The following is a 15,788-nucleotide window of genomic DNA, read 5'->3' as shown; positions in this document are numbered from 1 at the left end:
GAGTCAAGGCAAATAAATGTTTGAATACATATATTTGTCAATTTTTTTAATAAAGTTCTAAACCATAGCTTAGAGTGTCACAGAAAATAAGACTTACTTACCCCAGGACACTCATCTACATGTTTGTAGAAATCCAAACCAGTACTAAAATGAAAATCAGCAGAGGTAATGGTATATATATAAGAGTATATCGTCGATCTGAAAAGGGAGGTAAGAGATGAATCTCTACGACCGATAACAGAGAACCTATGAAATAGACCCCGTAGAAGGAGATCTTTGAATTCAAACAGGCAATACTCTCCTCACATCCCTCTGACATTCACTGCACGCTGAGAGGAAAACCGGGCTCCAACCTGCTGCGGAGCGCATATCAACGTAGAATCTAGCACAAACTTACTTCACCACCTCCATAGGAGGCAAAGTTTGTAAAACTGAATTGTGGGTGTGGTGAGGGGTGTATTTATAGGCATTTTAAGGTTTGGGAAACTTTGCCCCTCCTGGTAGGAATGTATATCCCATACGTCACTAGCTCATGGACTCTTGCTAATTACATGAAAGAAATCAGCATTTTGTGACCTTGCAAGACTAATTTTGCATGCGAAAATTAATGAAAAAGCAGTCAATTTGAAGAAAAGACTATACCCCAGGTAAGAAAAAATAACTTCCTAAATATGTTTTCCCAATTTTGAAACTGATAGTCTGCAAAAGGAAATATACATAAACCTGACTCATGGCAAATATAAGTGCAATACATATATTTAAAACTTTACATTAATACATAAAGTGCCAAACCATAGCTGAAAGTGTCTTAAGTAATGAAAACATACTTACCGAAAGACACCCATCCACATATTGCAGATAGCTGACCAGTACTGAAAAAGTATCAGTAGATGTAATGGAATATGAGAGTATATCGTCAATCTGAAAAGGGAGGTAGGAGATAAAACTCCACGACCAATAACAGAGAATCTATGAAAAGATTGAAAACCATTGAATCAATAGGTGATACTCCCTTCACATCCCTCTGACAAACTCTGTACTCTGAGAGGAATCGGGCTTCAAAATGCTGAGAAGCGCATATCACAAAAGAAAATCGAGCACAAACTTACTTCACCACCTCCATAAGGAGGCAAAGTTTGTAAAACTGAGTTGTGGGTGTGGTGAGGGGTGTATTTATAGGCATTTTGTGGTTTGGGAAACTTTGCCCCTCCTGGTAGGATTGTATATCCCATACGTCACTAGTTCATGGACTCTTGCCAATTACATGAAAGGAACGGCTGCGCCATACTCCTGTAAATCACCTGAAAGTGCTACATATTGCCAGAGCCTCATCTCGCACATAACGCAGCAACAACACAATAAACAATATCATGTATAAACCCACCCTGTTCAATAATCCCCTTTTTAGGAATATTAACCCTTGATTCTTAAAAGATAAAAGGCGTCACTTTGTGACCCTGTCTTCCGTGTTATCATTATGTAATAAAAAATGAAACGATCTTACCAGAATCTACACAGTGAAACAGGAACACGGCCCTTCAAGTGTGACAGGTTAGTAGCCTCACTCCTGACATGGACTTGAGTGTAAAAAGCAGGCAGTGAAACTCGTCAACGCTGATTGCTTGTGGAGCTGTTAATATGAGTCGGGATGGTTTTGCAGAAAGACTCTCCCTGCATCTCCAGACTCTAACTTTCATCCATGCTCTCACTGAGAGGCTAACAGGACTACTTAAAACTCCAGTCCCAATGAGAAGGGTACTACCCTCCATAAGAGACTACTCCGAACTTCGGCACTTTTCTGTCATCCTCCTGTGACAAAAGGCAAAGAATGACTGGGGGATGAGGGAAGTGGGGGGGGGGGAGGTATTTAAGCCTTTGGCTGGGGTGTCTGCCTCCTTCTGGTGGCCAGGTTCTAAATTCCCAACAGTAATGAATGAAGCCGTGGACTATTACCCAATCTCTCTTGCAAGTTGCTCATACCAATTAGAGACGGTTATAAATAGACTGAAAGTAAGCTTCAGAGGGTTTAGTGTCCTTTCATAATATGGATTCCACAAAAGTCTCAATTCACTTCAACATCTGTCTGAAAATGTTTAGTATTGCAAAAATATAATAAAATGACTACATCAACTGAAAAATACAGTCAAACACATGTAAGTGTCAAGTAAGCACATATTAAAGGGAAGGGAGAATGTAACATTTATTAATGCATTCTACAGCTTTACATTTTTCAATAAAAATGTTAAGGGCCAGATTACAAATTAAGCACAAAATATCACTTTTGCAAAAGCGATATTTGCACTCAACTTAGTAATACCAGCGGACGCAAATGTGCGCTGGTATTACAAGTTAGGTGCAATGTGAATGCGAGCTTGCGTTCGCATTGCACGGAAGCATTGCACTCACGAGAGTGCGCTTCCATAAGCTCCAATGGGAGCCTCGTTCTCATGCCGTCAGACACTACATGAGAACCTAGCGCAGCAAAGGGGGAGGTCACGCAGCGATGGACAGCAATTTTAAATATATATGAATATACACATATATATATTTATGTATTAATACGTGTGTATATATATATATATATATATATATATATATATATATTTATATGTATGTATAAGCATATACATACATATTTACAGGGAACACACAGTTCCCATAGACCGCAATGTAAAGGCATTTTTCAATGCCGTTTTTTATTATTCTAACACCCCACATCCCCTCACTTTAAGCCCATAAAACTGCTTTGTGTAGTTACTTTATTAAAAAATAAAGATGCTATTTTTTTTTTAATAAAGATTACTACACTTTTTTAATAAAGATTACTACACTTTTTTAATAAAGATTACTACACGTTTTTAATAAAGATTACTACACATTTTTAATAAAGATTACTACACTAGCCCTCCACTTGTAATCTATCTCTAAATGGTTCTCATTCCTGATAACTGACTGTCAGATTAAAGCAGTCATATTTTACATGTATCTTTAAAATTACATGGGAAAAACAGAATTTATGTTTGCCTGATAAATTACTTTCTCCAACGGTGTGTCCGGTCCACGGCGTCATCCTTACTTGTGGGATATTCTCTTCCCCAACAGGAAATGGCAAAGAGCCCAGCAAAGCTGGTCACATGATCCCTCCTAGGCTCCGCCTACCCCAGTCATTCGACCGACGTTAAGGAGGAATATTTGCATAGGAGAAACCATATGGTACCGTGGTGACTGTAGTTAAAGAAAATAAATTATCAGACCTGATTTAAAAAACCAGGGCGGGCCGTGGACCGGACACACCGTTGGAGAAAGTAATTTATCAGGTAAACATAAATTCTGTTTTCTCCAACATAGGTGTGTCCGGTCCACGGCGTCATCCTTACTTGTGGGAACCAATACCAAAGCTTTAGGACACGGATGAAGGGAGGGAACAAATCAGGTCACCTAAATGGAAGGCACCACGGTTTGCAAAACTTTTCTCCCAAAAATAGCCTCAGAAGAAGCAAAAGTATCAAACTTGTAAAATTTGGTAAAAGTGTGCAGTGAAGACCAAGTCGCTGCCCTACATATCTGATCAACAGAAGCCTCGTTCTTGAAGGCCCATGTGGAAGCCACAGCCCTAGTGGAATGAGCTGTGATTCTTTCGGGAGGCTGCCGTCCGGCAGTCTCGTAAGCCAATCTGATGATGCTTTTAATCCAAAAAGAGAGAGAGGTAGAAGTTGCTTTTTGACCTCTCCTTTTACCGGAATAAACAACAAACAAGGAAGATGTTTGTCTAAAATCCTTTGTAGCTTCTAAATAGAATTTTAGAGCGCGAACAACATCCAAATTGTGCAACAAACGTTCCTTCTTTGAAACTGGTTTCGGACACAGAGAAGGTACGATAATCTCCTGGTTAATGTTTTTGTTAGAAACAACTTTTGGAAGAAAACCAGGTTTAGTACGTAAAACCACCTTATCTGCATGGAACACCAGATAAGGAGGAGAACACTGCAGAGCAGATAATTCTGAAACTCTTCTAGCAGAAGAAATTGCAACTAAAAACAAAACTTTCCAAGATAATAACTTAATATCAACGGAATGTAAGGGTTCAAACGGAACCCCCTGAAGAACTGAAAGAACTAAATTGAGACTCCAAGGAGGAGTCAAAGGTTTGTAAACAGGCTTAATTCTAACCAGAGCCTGAACAAAGGCTTGAACATCTGGCACAGCTGCCAGCTTTTTGTGAAGTAACACAGACAAGGCAGAAATCTGTCCCTTCAGGGAACTTGCAGATAATCCTTTCTCCAATCCTTCTTGAAGGAAGGATAGAATCTTAGGAATCCTAACCTTGTCCCAAGGGAATCCTTTAGATTCACACCAACAGATATATTTTTTCCAAATTTTGTGGTAAATCTTTCTAGTTACAGGCTTTCTGGCCTGAACAAGAGTATCGATAACAGAATCTGAGAACCCTCGCTTCGATAAGATCAAGCGTTCAATCTCCAAGCAGTCAGCTGGAGTGAAACCAGGTTCGGATGTTCGAACGGACCCTGAACAAGAAGGTCTCGTCTCAAAGGTAGCTTCCAAGGTGGAGCCGATGACATATTCACCAGATCTGCATACCAAGTCCTGCGTGGCCACGCAGGAGCTATCAAGATCACCGACGCCCTCTCCTGATTGATCCTGGCTACCAGCCTGGGGATGAGAGGAAACGGCGGGAACACATAAGCTAGTTTGAAGGTCCAAGGTGCTACTAGTGCATCCACTAGAGCCGCCTTGGGATCCCTGGATCTGGACCCGTAGCAAGGAACTTTGAAGTTCTGACGAGAGGCCATCAGATCCATGTCTGGAATGCCCCACAGCTGAGTGACTTGGGCAAAGATTTCCGGATGGAGTTCCCACTCCCCCGGATGCAATGTCTGACGACTCAGAAAATCCGCTTCCCAATTTTCCACTCCTGGGATGTGGATAGCGGACAGGTGGCAGGAGTGAGACTCCGCCCATAGAATGATTTTGGTCACTTCTTCCATCGCTAGGGAACTCCTTGTTCCCCCCTGATGGTTGATGTACGCAACAGTTGTCATGTTGTCTGATTGAAACCGTATGAACTTGGCCCTCGCTAGCTGAGGCCAAGCCTTGAGAGCATTGAATATCGCTCTCAGTTCCAGAATATTTATCGGTAGAAGAGATTCTTCCCGAGACCAAAGACCCTGAGCTTTCAGGGATCCCCAGACCGCGCCCCAGCCCATCAGACTGGCGTCGGTCGTGACAATGACCCACTCTGGTCTGCGGAATGTCATCCCTTGTGACAGGTTGTCCAAGGACAGCCACCAACGGAGTGAGTCTCTGGTCCTCTGATTTACTTGTATCTTCGGAGACAAGTCTGTATAATCCCCATTCCACTGACTGAGCATGCACAGTTGTAATGGTCTTAGATGAATGCGCGCAAAAGGAACTATGTCCATTGCCGCTACCATCAACCCGATCACTTCCATGCACTGAGCTATGGAAGGAAGAGGAACGGAATGAAGTATCCGACAAGAGTCTAGAAGCTTTGTTTTTCTGGCCTCTGTCAGAAATATCCTCATTTCTAAGGAGTCTATTATTGTTCCCAAGAAGGGAACCCTTGTTGACGGAGATAGAGAACTCTTTTCCACGTTCACTTTCCATCCGTGAGATCTGAGAAAGGCCAGGACTATGTCCGTGTGAGCCTTTGCTTGAGGAAGGGACGACGCTTGAATCAGAATGTCGTCCAAATAAGGTACTACAGCAATGCCCCTTGGTCTTAGCACAGCTAGAAGGGACCCTAGTACCTTTGTGAAAATCCTTGGAGCAGTGGCTAATCCGAAAGGAAGCGCCACGAACTGGTAATGCTTGTCCAGGAATGCGAACCTTAGGAACCGATGATGTTCCTTGTGGATAGGAATATGTAGATACGCATCCTTTAAATCCACCGTGGTCATGAATTGACCTTCCTGGATGGAAGGAAGAATAGTTCGAATGGTTTCCATCTTGAACGATGGAACCCTGAGAAACTTGTTTAAGATCTTGAGATCTAAGATTGGTCTGAACGTTCCCTCTTTTTTGGGAACTATGAACAGATTGGAGTAGAACCCCATCCCTTGTTCTCTTAATGGAACAGGATGAATCACTCCCATTTTTAACAGGTCTTCTACACAATGTAAGAATGCCTGTCTTTTTATGTGGTCTGAAGACAACTGAGACCTGTGGAACCTCCCCCTTGGGGGAAGCCCCTTGAATTCCAGAAGATAACCTTGGGAGACTATTTCTAGCGCCCAAGGATCCAGAACATCTCTTGCCCAAGCCTGAGCGAAGAGAGAGAGTCTGCCCCCCACCAGATCCGGTCCCGGATCGGGGGCCAACATTTCATGCTGTCTTGGTAGCAGTGGCAGGTTTCTTGGCCTGCTTTCCCTTGTTCCAGCCTTGCATTGGTCTCCAAGCTGGCTTGGCTTGAGAAGTATTACCCTCTTGCTTAGAGGACGTAGCACTTTGGGCTGGTCCGTTTCTACGAAAGGGACGAAAATTAGGTTTATTTTTTGCCTTGAAAGGCCGATCCTGAGGAAGGGCGTGGCCCTTACCCCCAGTGATATCAGAGATAATCTCTTTCAAGTCAGGGCCAAACAGCGTTTTCCCCTTGAAAGGAATGTTAAGTAGCTTGTTCTTGGAAGACGCATCAGCCGACCAAGATTTCAACCAAAGCGCTCTGCGCGCCACAATAGCAAACCCAGAATTCTTAGCCGCTAACCTAGCCAATTGCAAAGTGGCGTCTAGGGTAAAAGAATTAGCCAATTTGAGAGCATTGATTCTGTCCATAATCTCCTCATAAGGAGGAGAATCACTATCGACCGCCTTTATCAGCTCATCGAACCAGAAACATGCTGCTGTAGCGACAGGGACAACGCATGAAATTGGTTGTAGAAGGTAACCCTGCTGAACAAACATCTTTTTAAGCAAACCTTCTAATTTTTTATCCATAGGATCTTTGAAAACACAACTATCCTCTATGGGTATAGTGGTGCGTTTGTTTAAAGTGGAAACCGCTCCCTCGACCTTGGGGACTGTCTGCCATAAGTCCTTTCTGGGGTCGACCATAGGAAACAATTTTTTAAATATGGGGGGAGGGACGAAAGGAATACCGGGCCTTTCCCATTCTTTATTAACAATGTCCGCCACCCGCTTGGGTATAGGAAAAGCTTCTGGGAGCCCCGGCACCTCTAGGAACTTGTCCATTTTACATAGTTTCTCTGGGATGACCAACTTGTCACAATCATCCAGAGTGGATAATACCTCCTTAAGCAGAATGCGGAGATGTTCCAACTTAAATTTAAATGTAATCACATCAGGTTCAGCATGTTGAGAAATGTTCCCTGAATCAGTAATTTCTCCCTCAGACAAAACCTCCCTGGCCCCCTCAGACTGGGTTAGGGGCCCTTCAGAAACATTATTATCAGCGTCGTCATGCTCTTCAGTATCTAAAACAGAGCAGTCGCGCTTACGCTGATAAGTGTTCATTTTGGCTAAAATGTTTTTGACAGAATTATCCATTACAGCCGTTAATTGTTGCATAGTAAGGAGTATTGGCGCGCTAGATGTACTAGGGGCCTCCTGAGTGGGCAAGACTCGTGTAGACGAAGGAGGGAATGATGCAGTACCATGCTTACTCCCCTCACTTGAGGAATCATCTTGGGCATCATTGTCATTGTCACATAAATCACATTTATTTAAATGAATAGGAATTCTGGCTTCCCCACATTCAGAACACAGTCTATCTGGTAGTTCAGACATGTTAAACAGGCATAAACTTGATAACAAAGTACAAAAAACGTTTTAAAATAAAACCGTTACTGTCACTTTAAATTTTAAACTGAACACACTTTATTACTGCAATTGCGAAAAAACATGAAGGAATTGTTCAAAATTCACCAAATTTTCACCACAGTGTCTTAAAGCCTTAAAAGTATTGCACACCAAATTTGGAAGCTTTAACCCTTAAAATAACGGAACCGGAGCCGTTTTGAACTTTAACCCCTTTACAGTCCCTGGTATCTGCTTTGCTGAGACCCAACCAAGCCCAAAGGGGAATACGATACCAAATGACGCCTTCAGAAAGTCTTTTCTAAGTATCAGAGCTCCTCTCACATGCGACTGCATGCCATGCCTCTCAAAAACAAGTGCGCAACACCGGCGCGAAAATGAGGCTCTGCCTATGCTTTGGGAAAGCCCCTAAAGAATAAGGTGTCTAAAACAGTGCCTGCCGATATTATTATATCAAAATACCCAAATAAAATGATTCCTCAAGGCTAAATATGTGTTAATAATGAATCGATTTAGCCCAGAAAAAGTCTACAGTCTTAATAAGCCCTTGTGAAGCCCTTATTTACGATCGTAATAAACATGGCTTACCGGATCCCATAGGGAAAATGACAGCTTCCAGCAATACATCGTCTTGTTAGAATGTGTCATACCTCAAGCAGCAAGAGACTGCTCACTGTTCCCCCAACTGAAGTTAATTGCTCTCAACAGTCCTGTGTGGAACAGCCATGGATTTTAGTGACGGTTGCTAAAATCATTTTCCTCATACAAACAGAAATCTTCATCTCTTTTCTGTTTCTGAGTAAATAGTACATACCAGCACTATTTCAAAATAACAAACTCTTGATTGAATAATAAAAACTACAGTTAAACACTAAAAAACTCTAAGCCATCTCCGTGGAGATGTTGCCTGTACAACGGCAAAGAGAATGACTGGGGTAGGCGGAGCCTAGGAGGGATCATGTGACCAGCTTTGCTGGGCTCTTTGCCATTTCCTGTTGGGGAAGAGAATATCCCACAAGTAAGGATGACGCCGTGGACCGGACACACCTATGTTGGAGAAATCTCAACTAGACACAAAATTGTTGCTGAACATCAACTATTATATTATGATGCGAAATACCTTCATATCTATGCATAAAAATAGTCTATATGCCCTCTTTGTTGATAACGTAATCCAATTAATTGGAGTATTTTTCGAGCATCGCTATCTTAAAGGGACAGTTCACCCAAAAACTTTCTCCCCTTTAAATTATTCCCAATAATCCTTTTTACATGCTAGAGTGTATTAAATTGGTTGCAAATAGCTCCTTTACTCATATTTCAGCATTTGAAATAGCTGATTTAGCTTGTGGTTTTCCAACCTATACTGAAAGTTTTGATACTGGCGTATACGCTATTGACAAGCCTAAGTAAACACAGTCAGCAGAAGAGATTACACCCTCAGTGGGGGGCATGATAGTTAAGTAATAAAATGATAATTTTCCATTGTTCTCTCTATGCATTGAGCTTTGGTGTTCCAGACAAATATAATATAAGGAAGCAAGTCTGTGTACATGAAAGTGATAACATAATGAGATCTGATATTACCTGAAGCTCAACCCATTGTAATAGGCTGTGGTTTCAAAGCACAAAACCAGCTACTTCAGATACACAAATAAACCCGAAAATGCAATTTCTCAAATATTTTATACCCTGCAGTTGGTATAACAAGTCATTTAAAATACATTTATGGAAAAACAATTTTACAGTGTACTGTCCCTTTAAGTTAAGAATGAAAGTCTTGCTAATGGGATAAAGGCACAAGTCTATAACAGAAGAAAACCTAAGCTGCACAATGTAAGTTTTTGGACCGTTCCCTGTACGGTTGCCTGTACCTTCCTGTGTGGATAGATACAGGGATAATGTTGCCTGCTAGAGAAGAGTACAGATGCATGTGTAGTTTACTACCTGTTGCACTGTGTTTTCATGTCAATTCCCAGCGCCTCTATTTCCTGCTTCTGTGTGCTGACAACTACACAATATAACGTTACAGGAAATTCAAGGGTAAACAGAGGGCACAGGAAAGAACCAATATCTCCACTACAACAACTGATTCACAAGCAGATTTTTAGGAAATGCATACAATGTGTGTATGCAGTTTGCAAGCAATAATTAAAAAGTCAGTGTAAGGTAATTTTTAACTGTTTTGTCAATGACTTTTTATACCCGCTGCATAGTATTACACACATTGGTATTAGGTTGGTGTTTTTTCCCATTTCATGTGCTTCTTTCATAACCTGTATCATTGAGGCTTTTGACTTGTAGTAGATTTATTGATAATGGTTTTTACACAATGAGCAACGCATCACTCTTTATATGTTGGTGAATTATCTGATATTTAAACTTAAACTGTTATTACACTGAACAGCTACATCACAAGTATAAGCCTATAGACTTTTTGTGTGGCTACCCCCCTGAATACACTGTACATATATCACTATTCATATATACTGTGGTCTGTTAATATATAGTGTAAATGTTATGTTTACAAGTGTACAGTCGAGACAGCTAAAGGTCTATAAAGCTTTCTGTCCCTCAGTAAATGTGAACTGGCGGGTACCAAGGGAGAGGCAATTGATGCTCTGCAAGCAACTAGAATTCTAGCTAAGGGTTTTTGTGGATGACTTATCTTAACCCCTTAATGACCGCAGCACTTTTCCATTTTCTGTCCGTTTGGGACCAAGGCTATTTTTACATTTTTGCGTTGTTTGTGTTTAGCTGTAATTTTCCTCTTACTCATTTACTGTACCCACACATATTATATACCGTTTTTCTCGCCATTAAAAGGGCTTTCTAAAGATACCATTATTTTTATCATATCTTATAATTTACTCTAATTTTTTTTATAAAATATGAGGAAAAAATGGAAAAAAACACACTTTTTCTAACTTTGACCCCCAAAATCTGTTACACATCTACAACCACCAAAAAAATCCCATGCTAAATAGTTTCTAAATTTTGTTCTGAGTTTAGAAATACCCAATGTTTACATGTTCTTTGCTTTTTTTGCAAGTTATAGGTCCATAAATACAAGTAGCACTTTGCTATTTCCAAACCACTTTTTTTCAAAATGAGTGCTAGTTACATTGGGACACTGATATCTTTCAGGAATCCCTGAATATCCATTGACATGTATATATTTTTTTTTAGAAGACATCCCAAAGTATTGATCTAGGCCCATTTTGGTATATTTCATGCCACCATTTCACCGCCAAATGCGATCAAATAAAAAAAATTGTTCACTTTTTCACAAATTTTTTTCACAAACTTTAGGTTTCTCACTGAAATTATTTACAAACAACTTGTGCAATTATGGCATAAATGGTTGTAAATTCTTCTCTGGGATCCCCTTTGTTCATAAATAGCAGACATATATGGCTTTGGCGTTGCTTTTTGGTAATTAGAAGGCTGCTAAATGCCACTGCGCACCACACGTGTTTTATGCCCAGCAGTGAAGGGGTTAATTAGGGAGCATGTAGGGAGCTTGTATGGTTAATTTTAGCTTTAGTGTAGTGTAGTAGACAACCCCAAGTATTGATCTAGGCCCATTTTGGTATATTTCATTCCACCATTTCACCACCATATGCGATCAAATTTAAAAAAACGTTAAATTTTTCACAATTTTAGGTTTCTCACTGAAATTATTTACAAACAGCTTATGCAATTATGGCACAAATGGTTGTAAATGCTTTTCTGGGATCCCCTTTGTTCAGAAATAGCAGACATATATGACTTTGGCGTTGCTTTTTGGTAATTAGAAGGCCGCTAAATGCTGCTGCGCATCACACGTATATTATGGCTAGCAGTGAAGGGGTTAATTAGGTAGTTTGTAGGGAGCTTGCAGGGTTAATTTTAGCTTTAGTGTAGAGATCAGCCTCCCACCTGACACATCAGACCCCCTGATCCCTCCCAAACAGCTCCCTTCCCTCCCCCACCCCACAATTGTCCCCGCCATCTTAAGTACTGGCAGAAAGTCTGCCAGTACTAAAAAAAAAGGTTTTTTTTAATTTGTTCTTTTTTGTTTTTTAGCATATTTACATATGCTGCTTTGTAGAATCCCCCCTTAGCCCCCAACCTCCCTGATCCACCCCCAAAACAGCTCTCTTACCCTCCCCCTCTGCATTATTGGGGGCCATCTTGGGTACTGGCAGCTGTCTGCCAGTACCCAGTTTCAAGAAAAAAACTTGTTTTTTTAAAACAAAAATAGAAATTCTGTAGTGTAGATTCACCCCCCCTAACAGACAAACCCCAACACCTTAATTGATTAATAAATAAAAAACTTTTATTCCCTTTTTTATGCTTTTTTTTTTTTACTTTATTCTGTAGTGTAGCGGTTCCCACCCGCTCCCTCCCCGTGCACGCGCGCGCGTCAGTGCGCGCCCCCGATCGCCCACGCCCACGATCCCGCCCCTCCTGCACGTCGCCAAGGCCATCGATGGCCACCACCCGCCTCCCACCAGCCTCCCACCAGCAGGATCGCTTCCAGCTGCTTTCCAGACTGAGGACGTGCAGGGTACGTTCTCAGGCATTAACTGCCTTTTTTCTGAGGACGTACCCTGCACGTCCTCAGTCATTAAGGGGTTAAAAGGACATAAAACAGGTTGAGATGTGTGCATATCCTAAAAGGGCTAATTAATTAAAAATAGTTTACACTTACTCATAGTGCAACTTGACTAACATGCAGGTCTTTCCTGGTAAAGAGGAGATTTGCGAAGTTAACATACAGTGTTATCACTTACTTGAAGTCTGCTCAGTTCCTGTTCTCTCTCTAAACATACTGGAGTCTCTGAAACCACACTTGGCAAAGGTGAGTGCTGCTCATAGTCACTGAGCTGTCTAGATAAGCGCATGATAACCTCGTCTTTGGCTTGGATAGTTTCCATCATCATGTTAAGTTGGTCTTTCAATTCTCCTATTGTAACCTTCAGATTTGTGGTTTCATTGTCCTTCTCCATGGTCAGTTTCTCTATAAGCAGATTAAGTCCTTTGAGCTGATCATCCTTCTGCTGTAATAAGTTGTCTTTTGATACTTCCTCACAGAAAGGTCTGGCATAATATTTATCATATTGGGATGACCTCAGTGATTGTTGTAAGATTTTAACAAGTTCCTAAAACAACAAGAGTCATTATTAATCAAGTATATAAAAAGCAGAACTTTTTTCACTTTGTGCGCTGAGAATCTTTTAGTGAAAACATTCCTAAAGATCATTTTGAAATGAAATTTTAAAGGGACATGAAACCCAAATTTTTTCTTTCGTGATTTGGAAAGAACATGCAATTTTAAACAACTTTCTAATTTACTTCTATTGTCTAATTTGCTTAATTCTCTTGATATTCTTTGCTGAAAAGCATATCTAGATAGGCTCAGTAGCTGTTGATTGGTGGCTGCACATAGATGCTTTGTGTGATTGGTTCACCCGTGTGCATTGCTATTTCTTAAACAAAGAATATAGCAAATTAGATAATATAAGTAAATTGGAATCGTGTTTAAATTTGTATTCTCTAGCTGAACCATGAAAGAAATTTTTTGGGTTTAATGTCCCTTTAAATTAAACAGTTGCACTAAAGCACCAGCTCAGCTGCAATGTGTTGAATATCTGGAGAATAAAGTAATTTTAAAGTTTTATAATAAAGTGCAGCAGTTGAAAATAAAGAAATTGTGTTACGTTTTTTAAAATGAAAAAAAAAAAAGAGTTTCCTTTGCTCTTGTGGGCCATATAGATAACAATGTGTTCACGCCCAAGGAGTTATTGAAGATGTAGCACAACACAGTACTAAATGTAAGTCAATAGATAATAAATACAAAGTAATGTGATCAGGGGGCTGTCAGAAGATGCTTAGATGCAAGGTAATCACAGAGGTAAAAGTATATTAATATAACTGTGTTGGTTATACAAAACTGGAGAATCTATACTATAATCGCGTTTGTAACGTGTCCGTCGCCACCCTACCACTTTCGGAATCCACCTGGATGCAGCATAGGCAAACCTGAAGCTTGAAAAAAAAACAAAAAAAAAACGCAACCACACGAAATAACTAAAAAAAAAACCCACGTAACCGCCCGCACAAAATAAAAACTCGTAACCACCTGCACGAAGTATAACAAAAAAAAAACACCTAACATCCTGCACGAAGTATTAAACACCTAAACCGTCAACCCCCACATCGCATAACAATAAACTAATTAACCCCTAATCCGCAAATAACATAATTAAAATATTAACCCCCTTAACCGCCAACCCCCCACATCGCAATAAACCTAAATTAACCTATTAACCCCTAAACTGCAAAAAAAAACTATTTAACCTATTAACTCCTAAACCGCCAACCCCCACATCGTAATAAACCTAATTAACCTATTAACCCCTAAACCGCCAAACCCCCCACATCACAATAAACCTAATTAATCTATTAACCCCTAAACCGCTGATTGCCCTTTTTAAGAGCAGTAAAAGAGCTGAATGCCCTTTTAAGGGCAATGCCCATACAAATGCCCCTTTAGGGGCAATAGGTAGTTTTTTTTAGTGTTAGGTTTTTAATTTCGGGGGGTTTGGTGGGGGGGGGGGTTACTATTAGGGACTTAGTATTTTTTAGAGGTAAAAATGTTTAACTTAGGGCAATGCCCTACAAAAGGCACTTTTAAGGGCTATTGGTAGTTTAGTATAAAATTGGGGGTGTTTTTATTTTGGGGGGAGATTTTTTATTTTTATAAGGGTATTAGTTTAGGTTTACATTTTTTATTTTGGATAGCCTTGTTTATGTTTTTCTGTAATTTTACTTTTTTTTTTTTTTTTTTAACTTTAGCTTGGGAGTTTGTATTTTTTAAACATAGACTGCCCTCTGGGCAGGCTTGTCCCCTAGTGCGTATTAAAGGCATTATCTATATTATAAAACAATAAAAAAGGAAATTTATGCTTACCTGATAAATTTATTTCTTTTACGATATAACGAGTCCACGGATTTCATCCTTACTTATGGGATTACACCTCCTGTTTAGCAGGAAATGGCAAAGAGCACCACAGCAGAGCTGTATATATAGCTCCTCCCTTCCCTCCCACTCCAGTCATTCGACCGAAGTTAGGAAGAGAAAGGAAAAGCCAAAGGTGCAGAGGTGACTGAAGTTTAACAAAAATAATTACCTGTCTTAGAAATGACAGGGTGGGCCGTGGACTTGTCATATCGTAAAAGAAATAAATTTATCAGGTAAGCATAAATTTCCTTTTCTTTTACAAGATATGACGAGTCCACGGATTTCATCCTTACTTATGGGATACAATACCAAAGCTATAGGACACGGATGAAAGGGAGGGACAAGACAGGAACCTAAACGGAAGGCACCACTGCTTGAAGAACCTTTCTCCCAAAACCAGCCTCAGATGAAGCAAAAGTGTCAAATTTTGAAAATATGGAAAAAGTGTGAAGAGACGACCAAGTTGCAGCCTTGCAAATCTGTTCAACAGAAGCATAGTTTTTAAATGCCCATGAGGAAGCCACAGCCCTAGTGGAATGAGCCGTAATTCTTTCAAGAGGCTGCTGTCCAACAGTCTCATATGCCAGACGGATGATACTCTTCAGCCAAAAAGAAAGAGATAGCCGTAGCTTTCTGATCCCTATGCTTTCCAGAAAAAACAATAAATAAAGAGGATGATTGACGAAAATCTTTAGTTGCCTGCAAGTAAAACTTCAGGGCACGGACCACGTCCAAGTTATGCAACAAACGCTCCTTCTTAGAAGGATTAGGACACAATGAAGGAACAACAATTTCCTGATTAATATTCTTATTAGAAACAACCTTAGGAAGAAAACCAGGTTTGGTCCGTAAAACCACCTTATCAGAATGAAATATAAGATAAGGAGAGAGACATTGTAACGCTGAAAGCTCGGAAACTCTACAAGCAGAAGAAATAGCAACCAAAAATAAAACCTTCCAAGATAAC

At 40.3% G+C, this 15,788-nt stretch overlaps 1 protein-coding gene across 3 annotated transcripts in view; it reads right to left on the bottom strand.

Annotated features, from left to right (window-relative positions):
• Window positions 1-15,788, bottom strand: part of TBC1D2B (TBC1 domain family member 2B) — a 438,274-nt gene that overhangs the window by 287,633 nt on the left and 134,853 nt on the right. For all 3 annotated transcript variants that reach the window (XM_053717278.1, XM_053717279.1, XM_053717280.1), the window contains exon 6: window positions 12,591-12,959. In XM_053717278.1, the coding sequence (XP_053573253.1) occupies window positions 12,591-12,959 (369 nt within the window). The remainder of the gene's footprint in view (window positions 1-12,590; window positions 12,960-15,788) is intronic.

Source organism: Bombina bombina, chromosome 6 (assembly GCF_027579735.1).
Source record: "Bombina bombina isolate aBomBom1 chromosome 6, aBomBom1.pri, whole genome shotgun sequence".
Lineage (NCBI taxonomy): Eukaryota > Metazoa > Chordata > Amphibia > Anura > Bombinatoridae > Bombina > Bombina bombina.
This window is presented reverse-complemented; position numbering and strand designations above follow the sequence as displayed.